The sequence below is a fragment of the Pagrus pagrus genome (genome assembly GCF_965226575.1).
Source record: "Pagrus pagrus genome assembly, chromosome: 6".
NCBI classification, from domain to species: domain Eukaryota; kingdom Metazoa; phylum Chordata; class Actinopteri; order Spariformes; family Sparidae; genus Pagrus; species Pagrus pagrus.
The window spans coordinates 3,796,587-3,816,574 of record NC_140190.1 but is presented as its reverse complement, the minus strand read 5'-3'; the positions used below and the strand labels follow the sequence as shown (position 1 = coordinate 3,816,574).

Here is a 19,988-nt window from a genome sequence, read left to right as displayed (position 1 = left end):
GCTTATGGCATTTGGAGCTCCATTTGTTTAGATCAAAACAATACAATCTGACAAAAACAGTTTTATCAATGATTATTATCCCAGGTGCTGAGATATCTGTCATTTAAAATGTACTTTCTGGCCCACACAGTGCACTTCATTTGCACAAAAACTCTCATGCTCTTAAATATCAGTGTTGGAGGATGTTTGCTACAAACAGACCACTGCAGCAACAAGTTTCAACCGAGGAGGTTGTCGGATTACAAAACAATATCATTACCCCAGAGAGGTGATACATTACTGTCTAAACATTGTGGAAATGTAACTTCATGCCAATAAGCGGTCAGTGTAGCTCAAGCGGAGAGAAGAGTGTTGTTGTGGGGGAAGTTCAAATAATATGATAACTCATGCAGGTCACCGATCCAGGTCATGCATTACTTAATACCTACTTACTTCCTGCCTACAGGATATTTGACCTTCCTCATCACAGTTTGGAGTTCATCATCTAAGATATATGTAACTTACCAGAGCCCGTATTCCCCCGAGCGTCTGAGAGTAGAAAATCTGTCCAAACTGGCCAAAGATTCTCACAGTCGTGCATTTTTTGGTCCTACCTTCCGGCCTGGAGGTAACGATATTTTATCAACTTTTTTAACTTGAGTTTTAAAACGACTAGTGTGACCTAACCTGATAGGAGACCCCGGGAGATGTTGCTCGGCCGGACATTTGCACGCACTCCGGTGAAGGAGAGCTGTGTATTGATGGTTAGAGATTATGAAAAGATGTAGTTTTGACTAACTCTGTTCTTCTTGACTGACCTAATGTGATGATGAGGATAACACAGTAACCGACCAACAACCTTACAGAGACAGGGAAAAAATGGAGCTTTGCAATTTTTCTCACAGTCAACAATTTTGGTAGAATCATATAAATCTTTGATTGCTTATCCCCAGATTAGTCCAAATACTGGACCAGACCGATGATACTGAATTTCACCACTAGGTGTCACACGTGATTCAGCAGACGCTCCCTAGTGGAACATAATGAGAAAGTGTAGCGGTGCCGGTCCATCGGTCCAATTGTGCCACATCGTGTTAATATTTTTTCATAACTCTACAGCTCAACTTTACATCTTCTAAAGTTTAACATCAAAATTATAAATACAATAAGACTTCAGCCGAGTTCAACTTGAGATGGCAACAGCTACATTACAAAGTGCATCTGGGAACCTTGAAAGTCGATTAAATTTCCACAACAGCCTCCTGAACATGTTTCACAATAAAAGCTTTGTTAAGAAATGACAAGGTATTTTAATTTCAAACCGACACGGGAAGTGTTGAGTTTGTATTAACGGTGTGATGCGTCAACACAGCCACTATTCTCAAACTATGGTACAGTGACCTCTAGTGGTATGCAGGGGAATCCCAGGAATAATTCTGTGAAAATGAAATAAGATAAATTAAAAACATAACTATGAAAATACTACAGATTTTATAAAATACGTTTTGTCCATCCTGTATTATTTTTCTTTCACGCATGCATAAGTTACTCGTGATTAGTTACGAGTTAAACTGTGATAGAAGACAGTAGCCAGAGGTAAATGCCCAAGAATTTCTCTGTTGGTGAGCAGGAGAGTTTAACAAAAAAATGCCCAACTCGCACTTCTTTACCAATCGGGGTTATGCTAATGGTTCAGCGAGGCGCAGTGCATTCTGGTCGTTGTAGGTTTTCTACTTTATGAACAAAAGGGCAATACCACAGGCCCTTCTCTCTGTTTTCTCTGGTCATTTTGCGCCAATTACAAAAATATTTGTCTTTCTACTGCACAGACAATACAATGGTTCATCTCTCCAGCAGTGAAATACTCCATTAAGTCTCAGTGAAGACAATAAATAATACAGGGAATGAGATTACCCGCAGATTTTTCACCACAGCAGTTCAATGCAATCCAGTCAATGCTAATATATGCATACTGGACTTCCCCCTTGCAGAGTCAAACATATTTATGCATCAAAATATTTTTTTTTATTCAATTAAGGTTGGTTTTGTCTCTCTTTCAAAATAAAGCGAATGCTGTGGATTTCACCCTCCACTACCTATTATTTTCAGGTTGCGAAGAAGCCTTGAGGGCAGATAAACATCATGAAGATCTCCTGCAGTAATTAAGCTCAAAGTTGCTGTCCTCGCTACAAGTTCCAAATTTGAGTGGGCCGATGTAGCCTCGGCTGAATCTCCGAGTTGTCGCCCCAAGGCTGTACAACAAACATCAATACTGCATTTTTAATGGAAGTAAATGGGGGTATGCATAATTTGTAAGCTCTGTGATGTGTATTTGTTGCTCATATAATCACATAATCCATACTGCAGTGTGTCAGGCTGGGTCTGTAAATGATGTTGAAATGTCTTATTCTATCAAAACACAATTAGTCCGATAGGCAGCAGATGGTTGTTATCACATCCGAGTCTCCACTGTGTCAGAATTGGACAAATCATTACAGAGATACGGTGCCTTTTCTTTTTAAGATGACACTTTTCTTTAACAGAAGATACACAGAGTGTGTGTCTTCACCGGGAAAGCTGTTTACTTCCAATTAAGAGCTTAAGAAGAACAGGTTGTATGTTGTGACAAACTCAGAAGTTTATCCAATTAAATCTTTTCAGAGCTTTCTGTCAGAGACAATGTGGAAATAGCTCCTCTGCTCTGCAGCGGTCGTACACCTTAGATCAACGGGCAGATGGCAATGAGAGGATCGTCTGAAAATGGAGGGTCATCAGTGGACAAAATGAGAGCAGTGGAAGTAAACAAGTCTGGTGTTTTGGCTCGGGTTTTACCTCCTCTGCTTTGGTCTGCTCGAAGGCAAACTCCATGGTGGGCACAGCCAGTTGGTTGGCGAAGAAATTCACATCTCCAGGCAACTGCAGAGAGCTGACGTTGGGTCCGGGGCAGTTTCCACCTCGAATACAACTCAGCAGCTGTCTCTAACAGAGAGGAGAGGAGAGGAGAGGAGAGGAGAGGAGAGGAGAGGAGAGGAGAGGAAGGGAAAGACAAACTTAAGACAAATGTACTGGTTGGAAGAGAAAAGGAGAGAGACGGGTATCAGCAGAGCAAAAACCACAGAGGTTAATAAGATGCTGCTGTGTTAATGAATTAAATGAGTTATAGATAAAAAAAAAATAAGATAAACATGGCTTATGTTCGTGTTGTGTCAGTGAGGGGGAGAAAAAGCAGGCTAAAAGCACCGTTTAAGCCATTAAAAAATGTTCCAAGTTGTTTGAATACTGAAGGACAAATCTAAATTGCGTTGAATACGATATCGTCTGAGAGAGGAAGGGGTGAGGTGAGGGCGTTATTAACATTTGCCATGTGGCTAATTGCTCAATTTAAGCTCGTGTCACAGTTCTCCACATCTAACATGTGGCCGCTTTCTGGTGTTATTTCCTAATTGAAAGAACAATAACCGTTACACAGAAATTGTTGAGACGAGCGTGGGTCGTGGAAAGAAAACAGTACGTAACAGTCAGTCAATTAGAGGCGTATCTCGACCGTCCACGTCTGCTGAGCTCGTCCGATGTCGCCATGTTCTTCTGTCACATTGCATTTAATTAGAGTTTCCTTTTATCAAGGTCTGTCAAGGGGAAAGAGCGCTGGTGTCCAATCATCCCTGCCACCGTCGCTGACACACTGTTGTCATCCTTTTTTATATTAGATTTTTTCGAAAGGCTGTTGCTCTCTGAACATTGACCGCTGCTGTGACACGCTCACACTCTCACTGAATGAAAGCCAGTAAATAATACTTTAACCTTGCCTCAACCTGCCTGCGTGCACCTCGGCGTCACAATGAAATGACTCTGTTTAATCTCACACTTTTCCATTTACTCCCACAGAAAAGACCAGTAGGACAAAAACACTTACACGCATATTGATATTCATGAAGGGCGTTTCATTACCCACTTATGGCTAATTGTGGGAGTTAACAGGGTGGGAATCAATGCTTGTTCATGTGTGCACAATGTAAAAAAGTTGATTGAGATTCATAATGGGGAGCTTGCACACAGAGGACAGACTTTTTTATTCTGCTGTTCGGTGTGTTCAGCTTTCTTTTTGACTTACAGCAGCCTATTAGTGTGGAAGTCAAGCGAAGAGCTGTACGTGAAGCCTGCAGTGTTTAATATACACACAGGAAATGAGGACTTTTTTAAATTTTAGCATTCATAGCCACCGTGGCCCAACAGAGGAAGAAAAACCAACAAAAGTTCAAACTCCATCAGCATAAAATAAACACTACTACAGACAACGCTGTTTGATTTATAAAATGAGTGTGGGCAAGTGGGCAATGAAGGACAGAGCAGCGTTACCTGCAGAGTCACCTCACCCTCGATAAGTGCCGGGACCCTTTTTCTCCACAGTGCAGCCAGACACAAGGCTGAAAACACTGCTGAGGAAACCAACACAACTATTTTGCATCAGTTCACCGTTACGATGGGAGGAATGCGTTGTTCTTTCTTGTGAGCGAGAAAGAGAAAAAAAGACAGTCGGTGTTCAAATTTTTATTCCGTTTGAATGTTCAAACTTCTTTCACTGGCATTCAACAAAAAATACCAGACTCCTCCGCCCCCAGCGGCAGGATCAGCACCATGGACAGCAACAGCACACAGTTCTGCCTTTATCCTCACTCCTAACAGTTGAGCTTATATAATGCATAAAGTTCTGTGGGCCGGGCTGCGTACGGGTCAATGATTAGGGCATAGTTCTATGGGTTGGGTGGTATGGGTTGACTCCCATAACAGGCTGGGTGGTTGTGGGTATGGAAAACATACTGCTCACCTCCACTCCCTGAACGAAGAGGTTAACCCAGAGTGCCGTCGCTATGCCAAGTAAAGAAGTCCCTACAGATTGATTTCTACAAATTCACCAGGCAGGATTGGTTTCTACCTTCTGGGGAAAGTGGCCGACATCTGTCTCTTCACTCTTGGGTCAAATAAACTCACTAACTTAGTAACATTGGCATGGTTTTAAGTGTGCACTCCTTTGAGTTGCATCACTTCTGTGGTCTGCCAGTAAATGAAACCCATTTTGTAGGAAAAATGATGTTAAGACAAAAAAAGTTGTTTATATTTCCTTCACAGAGGGTAAAAAAACAGTGAGAAAAAGGAAAACAGACGATATCTGTCACTTGGCTGCATGCACCTGTTACTACTTCTTGACAAGCTTTGATCAGAGAGTGTGAAGTGTCTCCTGTTGTTGATTTTGGAGGAATTAAACACCACAGTTATGAGTTTGTAGTAGTAAAGAGAAGAGAAGTTGGCAGCCCTTACAGCAGAAACAGCATGGAGCGACTGTCATCTCATAAGTCAGGTACAAGTCACCTTTTATTAGATACTCTAACTTCTGTTCGAACGTGGGGTGAAAAGTTCAAATTCAAGCTGTGATAACCTGCTCAAAATGTGCAGTCTATAAGCTCATCAGGCCGTTTGTTGTAGTTTACCTTGTGAGCCAACAGAGGGAGCTCTGAAACTGAAATCAGCTTTTAGCTATGGCTCTAATGTCCTATAAGTAAACTTAGCTATCCTTAATGTTCTGTTGTTTCGTGACAAAAATAGAGAATAAAAGCGAGCAGAGCCGTCCTGAGCGGAAAGTAACGGCACCAAATCATCTGAGAAGCAGCGTGTGAAAGTATTTTGGGTTTGACATCGAAGATGGCAAAGTAAAGGCAGCTGTGGTATTCTTCAACGACGACTCGCCTGCTAGCTTACCACCCTACTGAGGCAGCGGAGGAGTGCCAAGTGTACAACCTCGCTTGAGGCCTTGACTGCCCTCGAGTTTGAAATCATTTGAACAAATTGTGAGTCATTTCAAATGAAGTCGACCTCGATTTTTGGAAGAAGTTCGAATGAAATGATGGGTAATTTGATTCTGTGTTGAGCTGAACCACCCTTAAGCTGTGACTGTGTACGATCACAGTCTTGAAATTAAAATTCTAGTTTCTAACATGAATCATCACAAAGTTTTTGGAAGGTTGGAAAGAGATGATTCATCAGCTGCACAAAATCAATGGATGAAGTGCCAACGGGTGACGAATGTGTTCGGATGAGTTGACTCTGAAAGCCGTAATATTTGATTTACATCAGTTTCATACTCATTCAGTGAAACCCTTCATCTTCATTCAGCTTTTGTCTTTAATGTGTAATACGTTTGCGTGTCTGGTCGCCGTTGATCCCATAAGCCTGAAATGACCAGAGAACAGTATTTTGGTGATACTGGTGACTACCACTCATACGCAGTGAACATCTGTGATTACACACAGAACGCAGAAGAGGCTCAAGGTCTGGGTGAGTGCGCTCCATTTCCTGCAGCCAGGACACAATCTGCTGCTGTATGATTACCTTTAAATGACTCCAGCGTACCACCGTTATCGCCGCTCCTCAGCAGCCTTTTAGTGACTTAGTGAAACAGCACTGACTGAAATGAGCAGCAAAAAAAAAAACATAAAACAATTTGCTCTGAAAGAAAGAGTATAATTAAATCTAAAATATAATGTAATGGTGACTCATCGTACCGTGTGCCTCACAGGTCACCGGATCTGTGAGTCAAATCTGATTCAAGCTGAAGTCAAAATGACTCCAATGTTCAGCTGCGAGAGGGAGACAAACACTTTCAGCCTTAACTGAAGCCAACTCACAAAGGATGGACACAATAAATGCTACAATTCAGTGCAATTCAATTCACTAGTCCGGCAATGACCATTCTGAGCTTTCGAGGTTCAGACCGGGTATATTTTTCATATTAGATTACACTGTACAGCTGTATCTGTTGTTGTGTCCACTGTCCATGCGCTGCACACACTCTCTGTCATCACACTGAATACGAGCTACAGCTGCACGTCCTCACCTCTGTATTCGCTCCGCTGTGCGTTTTTCTACTGGAACGCTGCTGCTGAACCAAGATATTGGATGAACTTCATTTGAACTCGATTTGCATGAATGTCTGCGATTAGAAAAAGGCACCAACCACCACTGAGCCATCCAATTTGCCAGCAAGTACGCCATTAAACAAGCACTGTCCACCTCGTATCCATGAGTGAACAAGTTAAAACAATTTACAGTAGTTTCTCTCCGAGGGTCAGTGCTTTAGGAAAAACACTGCGGTGCTAGTCGCCGGAGATGATTTGATTATTTAAAGACACAAACTTGTGAACTATACTTACATGCAAGTGGTAGATAATGAACCAGAATGACACACGTTCCTGCTGATGATCTTGTTCGCCTATGTATAGTAGGTCAAGTAGAGCGATAACCTGTTTAAAAATCCTTGTAGTACATTTAAAGTGCTTCGGTTACATGCAGCTGTAACCCAGCAGGTAAATCAGTCTGTGAACCCTACAGGGATCCAACCTATATAAGAGATTTCCTCTTGACTTTGGCTGCTATCTCCAAAGATGAAAAAATCTTAGATTGCAGCGTTGGATGAAGATCCATCTTAACCTCTCACCGTGTTTTCATCAAGCTAAGATTATAGAAAATATACAGCTGGTTTTGAAGGAATTTAGGTGACCTGAGGTTACGGCTTTCACTCAGCACTTTAAAGGCCTGTGCGGTCTTTGAATCCCGACAATAAAAGAAAATGGGGGGAAAGAGAAAAAATACCTCAACTTAAGTCACAAAGTAGGATTATATATAGATAGACTATCATTCCATCTCCTGGAGAGAAGATTTAAAGTCAGGCCATGTGTCTCTCCTCTCCTTTTTCCTCCCTTACAACCAGACGCAGTGCACTTAAAAGATTGTGTCTGAGGAAGTAAAAAGAGGAACAGAGACAGTCAAAATGAAAGTAGAGCCCTTTAGAGAGGGAATAAAATAAGAGAGGTGTAAAAAACAGGAGAAGCGATGGGAGGACAGAGAGAATAAACAAGTGAGCAGGGAGGGAAAGAGTGAGAGAGCAGAGAGAATGGGTAATTTCTGCCTGTGGTGCCACATCAGGAATCAATATTTAATTCCTTTGTCTGCTATGATAAGGAGCGACTGAAATCATTTTGATATCTCGGCTCGCCACTCGATACCACTCAATCTACAAAATCATGTGTGCTACACAGACTGGCTTGCTTGACTTGGACGTTGAAGCTTGAACATAGATAATCCTCCCGCGCGAGTATATTGAGGTTATATCCTCAGTCGAGTACAGTAAAGTAAATATTTTGGGGGGATTTTAGAATAAAATCACGATATAAAAACAAAGCCTGAGAAAACAACACATGGATGAGCTCACTCATAAAACAAATCTGTAAAATGAATTTTTCCCCTGAGGTTTTAAAGTGTTTCTTTAAAAAACCCTTTCCGCCACATTTGTAAATATCCTATTTTTATGACCATAGTCGGATAAAATTAAACCTCTGGCCCAAAAAAGATGTGGCCCAAACATTTTTATACACTCAGCGTACATCGGCGTTACGACACATCGAGTAAGTGGAGGGTGGCAGAGAGTGGCGGTGCGCTGTAATCAGAATGCAACCCCACAGCAACAACAAAGCGCCAAATGACAAAAACAACTTTGCATTATGCGTATGATGATAATAATAATTCCGTTCCGGGACCGTGGTCTTTGGAAAAGCCATTTGCAGCTGTTGAACTGAAAAGCATGTTCCAACAATCCAGAGATGAGTGACTGGGATATTAAAGAGACGAAGGGAGGGAGGATGGGAGAGACGACACAGGCAGAGTGGATCCAACAGGTCTAAGACAAGTCTTTATAATCACTTTTGCTTGACTGTAAAGGAACACCGGTCAATATATACAGTATATAGTTAGAGCTGTGATAAAACCAACCATCATTCTGAAGACTAACAGACAAGATTAGCTGGAAATGTCCAAATTGTGAACTACCAAATAGATTTAGCTCATCTAAACTGATGTATCAACCTCCCAAAATCAACTGGATTTGCAGTTTACAAATCTATAATGTGATGATATTATCATATTTGACTTTTTGCAACTAATACATGATCTGTTGATACACAGTGTTAAAGTATAGCCACAAAAATGAAAAAAAAAAGAGTCAAAAATCAACACCTCTCTGACAGTCAGATTATGAAATATTGAATAAATATCGACCATGAAGTAGAAGAAGAGAGGAGGAGATCATTAGACGGACACAGAGGAGAGCCGCCGGAGAGCAAAGGAGATCAGGAGAGAGGCAGCGAGAGGTGTGTGTGTGTGTGTGTGTGTGTGTGTGTGAGGACAACCTACATTAAATATAGTATTATTATTATAAAAAATAAAAGAAGCTCAGGCTTATTTTCTGTTTGATATCAACACTTTTTTAACGGCAACTTGTGAGTAGATTGTAAAGTGAAAAATGAGACCTTCCCCGTCTCTCTCGGTTGCCTCCACAAACCTGCGGATGAATTTTTAAAAGTTGTTTAAAGCTGCTGGACTGTAGATTTCTTTGTGAAGGACAGATTTTCCAGAGGGTTTGTGACTTTATGTATATTATCTCTAGTACCAGTACCTCTCTCAGTAGAGAGCTAACGTTAGCTCAGAAATGGAGTCCGCTAACATAAAGTAAGACCAGCATTAGCACATGAATAGAAAAAAAGTCCCAAAGCTTCACAGGGCTTCATCTGCTCATCACTACCTGAAGCTGAAGAGGCTAAATAAAATCTCAGCCATCATCCATTATATAATTTCCCCCTGTGCTTTTCTATATGTCAAAATATCTTCTATGACAAAAGATGGCATGATCTTGCTTTAAACTCAGTCAAGTGTTTGTGTATCACCTGCACACAAAATTGGATTATGGGGTATTTACTGCAGGCAACTTGAATGTCTTCAGTCGTGTTAATCGTCTGCATATTCAAGCGACTGGGCTGAACGATGAGAGAGGAAAAATGAGGAAGAACTGCTTTCTCTCAGTTTATTTCGTACTTCCTGTAAAAGGGACTAAACGGCTGCTGTACCTGAACATCCAGCAGGTGTCGCTATTTACCAGACAACCAGCAGACAAGTAAATATTTATCACATCACTGAACCAATGATTAATAATAAGTCCTGGAAAATGCACAGTAAAACATATGGGAATGTACTTAAATATACCTCCAAGGTAATTAGGCCATGCATAATTATGCATTACCCACATGCTATACATGCTTTTCCCACTCAAAGTAAAGGAATCCTCTGGACTTCTCTCTCTAGCAATTGATAAAATGATTGCTGAGCAGGTTAAAAGTCCACCATGCAGAGGACAGTGCACTTAGGGAATAAGCATTGATTAATCCTGGCTGATAGTAATTATGTATATTCCAGGGCCATAGCTAACACACAAATAAGGCTGTTATCTATCTTTAATTCATTTAGGGGCCATATATTAAATAGACATGAATCCCAAGAAAGCTCTGGTATGCGTGACTCCACCTGCCTGTTTGTAGCTCGCCTCTCACCAGGCAGGCTGCAAACTACCGCTGGGACGGATGCATAAACCCACAGCACCTGACGAATGTCACAGCCACAAGTAATGACAGTGCTCATTCTTCACCTAACACACATTCTCATATGCGTTCCGTCGCTATGATATGAAACTGTGATGAAAGGGCCACGCTGACAGACACATAAATACCTTGCGAGGCCGAGCAGCCCTTTTCCTCATGATAATGCATATTCATGGAGCCTGCCGCAGTCGCACAATGCCTTTCCTGACAATACAAGAACTGTGGTAATTCAAACATATTGCAGACAGCGTACTATTTCAAACATTATGCCAAGTGTGCTGTCGAACCATCTTGGATAGCTGCACGGCCGTAAAGTCAGAGACTCATTCTGGTGATTTATCGGCAGCTTCTTTTCCGCTGGTTTTATGTGTGAAAACATATAAATTAGACGCATAAATTAGACTCCCGTGCATATTCCCTAATGTGGATGATGTTCATATTTACCATTTACAGTGTGATTCTGAAGCCGGCCTATTGTCAGCCCTTCTTTTAGACTTGAAAGCCTGTCATGGTGTCATAATTCAATTAAAATATCAGCCGTAATTTTTCCAGTCCGCTGCACACTCTAAGAGCGAGTACAAGAGGAGGATTTGTCACAGTGAATACAAACTGTGTTAAAAATACAACATATTGGAAGTATGCAAAGGTTTTATGGCATGTGAGATACACTGTGTGGATGATTTATGATTATATGTGGTTATTGTTTTAGAGGAATAGCTTTTATGTGAGATTTTATGATCATGAGGGAGAGCTTCAGTATTCAGTTACCTTTTGTTCCTTTGTTATATCCAGTGAGTGAAACTCTTTCTGCATTTTCATGGTATTTCATACTGTATTATCCTGTTAATGTATACACCGGGCATCGCTGGCAAAGGTTTGGACTGAATGTGGGTTGTGAATTTTGACCAAGCTCTGATGCCAGAAACAGAAGGTGGCAGGAGTACACTGCCCTCTCTACTCAAATTCAAGGATAGCTCCAAAAGTATAGGGAGGCAGCATGAATGCCTGCTGCTACTAATTAAACTCTTTGCTGTAGCTATCTTTGGCTGCAGCAATTAGCTGCCATTAGCAAGTACCTCAATTAGCTGTGGAGCTACAGTAAGTCGCCCAGTGAGCTGACTGCACTCAAAGGGGCTAAGTTCGAAACCTGACTGGGACTGAACACGGCCTTCGAGACTAATGAATGCCAGTTTGCCAGTACAGAGGTGATTTACAGGAGCTCCAATAAGGACTATGAGGCGACGGCAGGCAGGTACAGGAGAGGTATGAAGTGGTGGAGGAGAGAGCTCACATACAACTCACAAACATCTCCCAGCTGAAACTATGAGATGGTTGACCATCACCTCTTGAGGTAAAAAGCAGTATTAGGAGACAGGGTGGGCCTGGGCTACCTGGTTTGCACGCTAATTTCACTGATAAAATACATATCTGTCCGGTTGATCCAAACACAGATCTACTTCTGACAGAGTCAATCAGTCCCTCTTCCACCTTTATAGTATTTAAGCAGTGCTTCCTAACACAATATAATGTAATTGTATGTAGCTATAATGACATATTTTTAAAAGTATAAATAATCCTAAGAAGACGTTTTTTCATATTAGTATGGCTGTGTTTTACTGTATTTTACTGATTTTCAAATATGAAACACTTAAATCTGCTTATAAATACATTATATTGGATCATAAACCATTTAAGAAATGTCTATGTACTGCTTATAAATGCTAACTGGGTATATCATTGTAGATAGTTACAGGACACGTACAGTACAGACTTACTTAAAGCTGTTGACAATGATGAGGTAACTCTGTTCTCTGTATTTAAAATGTCCTGACGTCGCCCTGTTTCTCATTCTGAACCAGACGCTGAAAACAGGAAAACACGGACATCACTCCTGCGCTAATCAGCCTTGACTCACTTGAAAGGATTACAACTACGCCTGTTCATTCCTGAAAGGATTGTGCATGAAAATACCATCAGCCTGCCGGACTCCATTGATGTCAATATGGCAGAGACAGGTGGGTGAGGGAGAGAAACACTGAGTGAGTTTGCTGCAGCATAAAGCTGATTTTGAGGCGTGCTCTTCAGAATTTTGCACCACAGGTTAAATGTGTCACGATTGGGATGTAATGTGTGTCTACAACAAACACTTGCGTACAATGGGTAACGAATTCTGCTCCTGATTCATACTGAAACAATTACGGCCTCCAGTGAGGCCACTGGCAACGTGCTTCATCAATATTTCACAAATCTACTTAAAGTGCGTGTGTTCATTACACTGTAGGCTCGCTGGAGAATCTCTCTAATCAAATCAATCTGATTGAATGGGAATGAGTTGGTATACCAGATGAGCATGGTCTAGTCCTATTAAATGGAAATTTAATGTGAAGACAGGACCAGTGGACGAAATTGGCTCATAAACTGGCAGTGACATAATGTGAGCAGATTTGGGCGATGACCATGTGAGTCAACAGAAAGTAGCAGCAGCCAACAGATTTGGTTTAAAGTTTAACTTTCTGCTTTAAAAATCAGATCATGTCCTAAAAACATAGAGACAAAAGTAAAGTTTTGGGGAACAAGTACCTATTTTTTTTATGTCTTATTAAAAGTTGTGCCCCTCTCGTTTTAAACCAAGGACAAAAACTGTAAAACAAGAATCTCCAGTGAAATCATCAAAACTGTTCTAACTTTGGCAGATTATTATGTGTTCATGTGGGAGCCCATAGAGAGAGAAAGTAGTTTGCTTGGGCCTTTGGGTGAAACGGCTGTGGTCCAATCAGGTGGTTGCCTCATCAAAGTGCACACTGCAGTACGGAGTATGTCCTCACAGGTCAACAAAGCACGACCCATATCAAAGTCTTATAAATGAAACCAAGAAATGTCACAATCCAGTAAGTTCTGCTCAGTTGTTCATTAACAGCATTTGTCAGCTTGATCGAAGACAACTGCATCCACCTATGTGCTTCTCACCCTATTTTGTTTCTCGACCTCAAGCGTAAGTAATTATCACGTAAAGTTAAGACATCCACACAAACACAAACACACAAAAGAGTGGAGCTCCTTTTGGATCTTGGTACTAATTGCAAGGTAACATATTCCTAAAAGGATTTTTTTCACAACATATTTGAAAGAAAAATTAGAAATTAAAAACGAGTTAATGTACAGAATAATTACAATGTATGCTCTCAACACTACGAACTAATATATCTCCAAATTACCACTAATAACACGTTTGGAGTGAAACATATTACTCGTATGAACAACACTGAGTTTGACACTGTAGCCCGTAATATACACAGCTCAGGTCCCCACTCAGAGGGGTTTAAATCTCACCACAGTAGCCGACTCAACCGAGAATACACACACACACACACACACACACACACACACACACACACACACACACACACACACACACACACAAAGACAAAGGGAGACAACACCTCTGCACGGGTTCGTGACATTTCTTGGAGAGAGGGCAGATGAAGGATTTGCTGCTTTGGTCTTTTTTCAGTCTAACAATGTGCCGTCCACTGGTGACCATTTGTTTTCAAATGGAGCTACCTGCTACAAGCCACCCACAAGCCGACTGGAGACCAGACACACATACATCTTTGGAAACAATATCCAATTAAAGCACAAGCCTCTCTCCATTTGTTTTGTATTCTTCTAGCCACCAAAGCTTCCCTTTGTTTCTCTGTTTCAGCCCTTTTTTCTCTTCCACTCGCCTCCTTTTCTGTCCATCTACCCCCCCTGTTGTCCCCACTCACAGTGTAAATCCCCTTCAAAAGAACGTATCTGGTTGCATTATAATTGGTTCCCAAGCACCCATTCCAAAACTATCAGTGCCGCAGCATCTCGATTTGGCAGACAGATCCCAGCAAAGTAAGATAAGTAGGAAGTATTATGGCGGTTGCGCAAACATGATTAACGACATGCTTAGATCTGTTTCTAAATATTGGGAGGTGGGGAGCGTACCTGGGGCAGCTCAGAGACTCTTCAGATGATGAATAGGAGCAATAGAGTGTGCCAGAGATACAGCTGCCACCGAATTAGGTACAACGAGGCGAGGCAAGATGAGACGGGAGGGTAAATAAAAAGTAAACACTGAGGAGGGACTCTAGGAGGGATCTTTGGTTAGGGTAGTGTTACTCTGCAGAGCTGTAATGATGTATTTTACCCTTTGATTTGTTAATGCACCGAAACACTGTTGGGACTGTAAAGTTGACTACATGGAAACATTTGAGCATGCTGTTAGAGTCTCCTACAAGGACGAGTCACAGCAGCACAAAGGATTTCATAGTGATACAAATTCAATAAGAGAGACAGCCTGAGTGGAAATGTTGGGATATGAAACAATAAAAGGAAAGATTGCCAAAAAAAAGCTTGGCTTCGGTGTAAACGTTGGTGTGCAGGCAAAAACAAAATGATGCAAAAGACAATGGAAACAGATTTAGTAAATAAATCATGACCTTCATGAAGCATGTGACTTAGTGTCCACTGAAGCCGCTGCTACACTAAAGGTCTGAGCAGGCCGATGCCCGCCGTGTTTCCCCCATGGGCTCTGCTGATATATTGCAACCACACCACGCTACAGGCGAAGCTGAGGGTGATGACTGTATAGTTGTGACATCACAACTTTCCGTAAGTCCTGACGGCTTGTTTAAAGGCACAGTTCCTGAGTATGCACTCCTCCTTTTTGTTCGTTTGAGGTTTGACTGACGCTCTTTAAATGAGGTCATCTCATTGCGCTCTCTTCTTCTGCAGTCGTTTAACAGCAACTGGAGAATTCGCTGCACTATCACTGTCTATCTTGATGCGCCTAGTATTAGCACAACAGCGGTTAAAGCAAGAGGTTAGTCTGTAAACTGTGATAGCAGATACTTATCTATAAAAAAAAGCTAAGTGAAAAATAATGAACGACTGGAGGATAATATCCTGCGTAAGCATGTACCTGTAAGTGAATATTAATCGATCCAAGAAGGAAGTGACAGAACGTTGGGAATCAAAGAAAAATAAAATAAAAACACTTTAGAGGATCAGTCAGGGAGAATTTCCTCAAGCAAAAGTCAACAACATTATAATATCTAACTTGCATTATGGTTCAGTGTTATATAAAATATTTTACTTTCTGTGCCCTCAGTTTGGATTTGAGTGAGCGTGTTTGCACAAAACACGTTCTGGGCTTTTGTCTGGCAGTAGCACTTCACATTGTCGCTTTCAATTATCACCACGGTCTCGGATATGAGACACGCTGATTTTGAACTGCCCATGGGAGAATGAGCATGCAAGACTTCATTCTTGATTAAAAGCTCTGTTGTCTATTTTCTCCAACTGCCCTCTCCAGATGGGATTGCGGGCAGACAAACCTCAATTTAAACATCTTTACAGGGTTTTATTTTATACATCTTTAGTGATGCAGGGACATTTCAAGGGGACTGGCTTGTCAACATTATCAGGCAACAGTCGAGACCTCTGGCACTTTAACAAAGGTCTCGATTACTATTCGCCGTTTAATTGGTCTCTGGAGTTCATACTACAGGTCAACAAGATATAGTGAAGTAAATAGCCAATATTAGCAAATTAGCTCCATTATGCATTATTACAGCATTATTTATTCATAATAACCAAAACAAAAACCCCATTCTAATCTGTAAGCAATGATTTAATTATTCACTCGTGACTGATCTCCAAAATGCAGCTTTTTCTGGCGCAGAGCCGGCTTCCAGACACAACGCTGTGAAATTTACAGGTGGGGTTGATGCACCGTCAATCCGAGCGGACACAAGGAGCAATATATAGGCAATTAGGCTCTGGGAAGCAGGATTTGAATCGAAAAAATGTCGAGTTGAGTGAGGAATTGTCCTCAGGCAATGGGGAGGAAGCCAATCAGATTGAAGCATGCTCTATACAAGCCCCCTGTAAGTTTCCTCATTCCTACTGCACTAATGTCCCCGGGGTATTTATGACCAGGAAGAATGATGCCTGAGCATAAGGTTTATATACAGCACGTTCCCTAAAGAAGGCGCCGCTCGAGCTGCCGCTGCTACGAGCATGAAAAGCTTAACGTGAAGCCTGACAGACTGAATGACTTTGATAGGAAATGCAGGGGCAGAAGCAGAGTTTTAAGTACACTGCACATTGTTTTTTTTTCCTTTTCCTGTGAAAGATATTTCATTAAAGGACATCAAAAGTAGAAGTTACTCTCTGTCTCCTTTTTTCTTCCTCTCCCTTTATATGGCAGAGGCTGCAGCAGCTGAATGTCACAGGTAGACCAGACCATTCCTGCTAATTAGTTAGTTTATGGTGGAGCAGAGGGATGAAGGGACATTACGTTGTACTATCTGTCCACTCCTGACCTCTTGTACCTGCCTGGGCGCCTGGCAGGAACATGAACCCTTCCAGAGGATGGATGACTAACTAAAAAGACACAAATAAAAATTACTGTATAGCGTAACCCGAGGAGACAAAGAGAGAAGGCAGAGCAGTAGGGAGATTTTAATGAGGAAAATGAGAGGGGTGGGGAGATGTGGCGCTTGCTGCTGATGAAAGAGGAGATTAAGAAGTGATAGGAAGAGAGAGGGGAGCATGGCGGGGAGATAGGGATGTAGAGAGAGGGGCATGTAGTGCTTAAGGGAGAAGGGGAAGAACAAAAAAAAAAGGAGGAGGAGGCTGTGGAGGCGGAGGAAGGAAATGAGAGAGAGTGACGACGAGGTGTGCGTTTTTATTTTTTTTTAAAGGCAAAAGTTTTCAAAGTTTAAAGAGATGGTGAAAGTTGAGAAGAAGATGTCTGCGAGGGTTTAACATATCTACAAAACACCCCCGGGTTGGAATAAAGAGACAGTTTGGGAGGCTGAATCACAGAGCTGCTACACTTAATCAGGAGAATGGCCACTGCAGATTGTGTGTGAATGTGAAGTGTGGGACGGGCTGAGAGTGAAGTTAGTTTTATTTAGATCAGTGTCATCCTTTCCCCTCTCACGGCACAGGTGACACACTTGAACTTCTTGTGATTATCTTTCTCTCGATATTGTGTTATCTCTCATGTCGAGCTGTTGTAGAGAGCAGAGATAGAGCACAAAGAGAGCATGAAGGGAAGTATAGGAGCTGCAGGGATTAGAGAGGAACAGAATTAGGAACACTGATGAGGTAAAATAAGAGTGGTATGGGTGAAAAGTCAAAGAAAGTAGCGAACAGACACTGTAGTATGTACAGTAACACGTGTGCTGATATGATTTATTACTTATACTTTAAATCAAATATTCTACAATTGATTTGTACTTTTATATAATTATATTCTTAATTCATTAATTTTTAATCATTATTTAATGATCTAACTATTATTTTGCTTCATATTGCATTGTATAATGAAGCATAAAGGGTGCTACTATTCCTCAGTTTCCATATTGCGACAAAACTGTAGGGATGACTATTGTTGCTTTCACAATATATCAACACAATGAGATTTTTGATGAATATTCATCCTTGATGTGAATATAATGACTAAGTGGGTAAAGGCAAGTATTATTTAGAGTAGTAGAGTAGCCCCCAGTGTCTCTCACCTGCACCTCATCCCTTCGTTAGTTAAGTTTGTATTAAAGCCTGTTTTCTTCCCCCTCACTCTTTGTTGGGTCGTCTGTTTTCTGCTCCTGTGTTTCCTGCTTGTCTCACCTGTCCCCCGGTCCTCTGCTCTGCTTTCATTGTAATAACTTCTGATTCGTAGCATCTCCGCAAAATGCTAAAGATTTTCCGCCCAATGTTGCCAACTTAGCAACTTTCCCTTAAGCTATAACCGAGCAACAACTGATAGTTCAGCTACCATGAAGAGAGTCCCCAATACTCTTCAGTCAGTTCACACTAATGCTCTCGTGTGGCTTTGACTGAGTTCGGTGAGCAGGAGAGGGCAGCCACACATTTGGACAACTCATTAGCTGCCAGACAGAAACGTGAATGATTTGTGAATATGTTACTAACAACTAATTACTCACCCCCCTTTTTGTCCTCGACTGTCCCTCTCCACTGCTTTTGTTCTGCATGATGTCCCTTGAATTGTTTTTACAGTGAGTTCATTTCAGGGTCTGGACCAACATATTTTAAATCCACAGTCTGCACAAGTCTCAGTAACGAGTGTTGATGATGTAGGAGATGACATCGACTTCAAAAACAATAATAACAAACGGCAAAGCTAATTAGAGTCAGATCAGCTCAGTGTCTCTGACGTTTCTGTTTTCATTCTATAAAAATTAAATTATTAGGTAATGAAGTCACACACATGCAAATTAGCCTGTGATGTCATCTCGCAACTTTTTTGGGCAGAATTTAGCAAAAAAAATAGCCAGCAGCAGTGTTTCTGCCTGTCATTAGACGTACGGGAGTGGACGAACGCTGGCACATCTTCAGCATCACAGTTTCCCTTGTGGGGCTTGTTTAAAGAAAGAATATTGCCAATTACTCAACGTAAGACTATGGCTATTTGTTGCGGTATTAATATTGCAGGTAACCCTCGATATCTAAGGTGTGGTGCAGTAGTCAAAGTGCGAGTAACACTGTACATCTGATGTTACCACTCATGACAGAGCCATCAGCACTGATTACTTACTCTCTGTATATCTGAAGTGAGCTGCAGCAGTGTTGGAGAGGCTGTCGCTCTGAGAGTCTCCGTCCCTCTGACCGGAGAGTTCAGGCTGACGTAGGCCACCGCACTGCTCCTCAGGACGACACTGTTATCCTGAACACACACACACACACAAACACACACACACACACACACAGAGGCTGTCATCATTACACCGCCAGCGATATTCATAATTCCTTATCTGTTGTCATCACACTCGTCACATTATCATTATTGTCATTATCTCACGTCCACATAAGTGTCTCTTCCAGTATTACATTATGGTCCTGTCCTCTAATTGGCTGTTATTCTTTGTCTTCTGCTGCAGCTCGCAATGTAATTTAATGTCATTATAAACCATCTGATGAAAAACTTAAATTGTGATGAGATCTGAGTTTATGTAAGCATCTACGACTGTTGCACAAACATTGTTTCTGCCGTAAGTGACGTGTTTTTATTACAATTATTTTGGAAAGTCTTTGTCAGCAAACGGAGCTGTGACAATAAGAATAATAAATCATGAAGAAGACCAACTCAGTGGAAACAATATCGTCTGATTGCAGCGTGTTATCCTTCTATTGTGGCACCGCTCCTATCCTGCATGGAGAATATATCTGGCATTAGAACCCACAGTTTTCATCGCCTCGCCTCTTTCTTCTCGACATCGTTTGAAAAATGATATACAAGTGTTACATTTGGACTGTTTTTTGGGTGGTTTTTCTGTGCTTATGTGTTTCAGAGGTGCTGTGGAGTTGCTGGGCTGATCACACACACCTTTAGCAGATTGAGGCAATCAGCGCCAGGTTAAAAAGCCCTGGCCTCCTCGTCAACCAGACGTGCCACATGGTCTCCTGGTGCTTTTTTGCCTTTTTGTCTCCGGTGAACCTAATTTGTTGCTTTCTTCGTCTTCTCCAGTGACC

The 19,988-nt window shown here is 41.5% G+C and overlaps 1 protein-coding gene across 8 annotated transcripts in view; it reads right to left on the bottom strand.

The window, feature by feature from the left end:
• Positions 1-19,988, bottom strand: part of naaladl2 (N-acetylated alpha-linked acidic dipeptidase like 2) — a 445,610-nt gene that overhangs the window by 112,255 nt on the left and 313,367 nt on the right. For all 8 annotated transcript variants that reach the window (XM_084354597.1, XM_084354602.1, XM_084354598.1 and 5 more), the window contains 2 exons: positions 19,054-19,182; positions 2,812-2,958 (listed from right to left, as the gene is read on the bottom strand). In XM_084354597.1, coding sequence (XP_084210723.1) covers positions 2,812-2,958; positions 19,054-19,182 — 276 coding nt within the window. The remainder of the gene's footprint in view (positions 1-2,811; positions 2,959-19,053; positions 19,183-19,988) is intronic.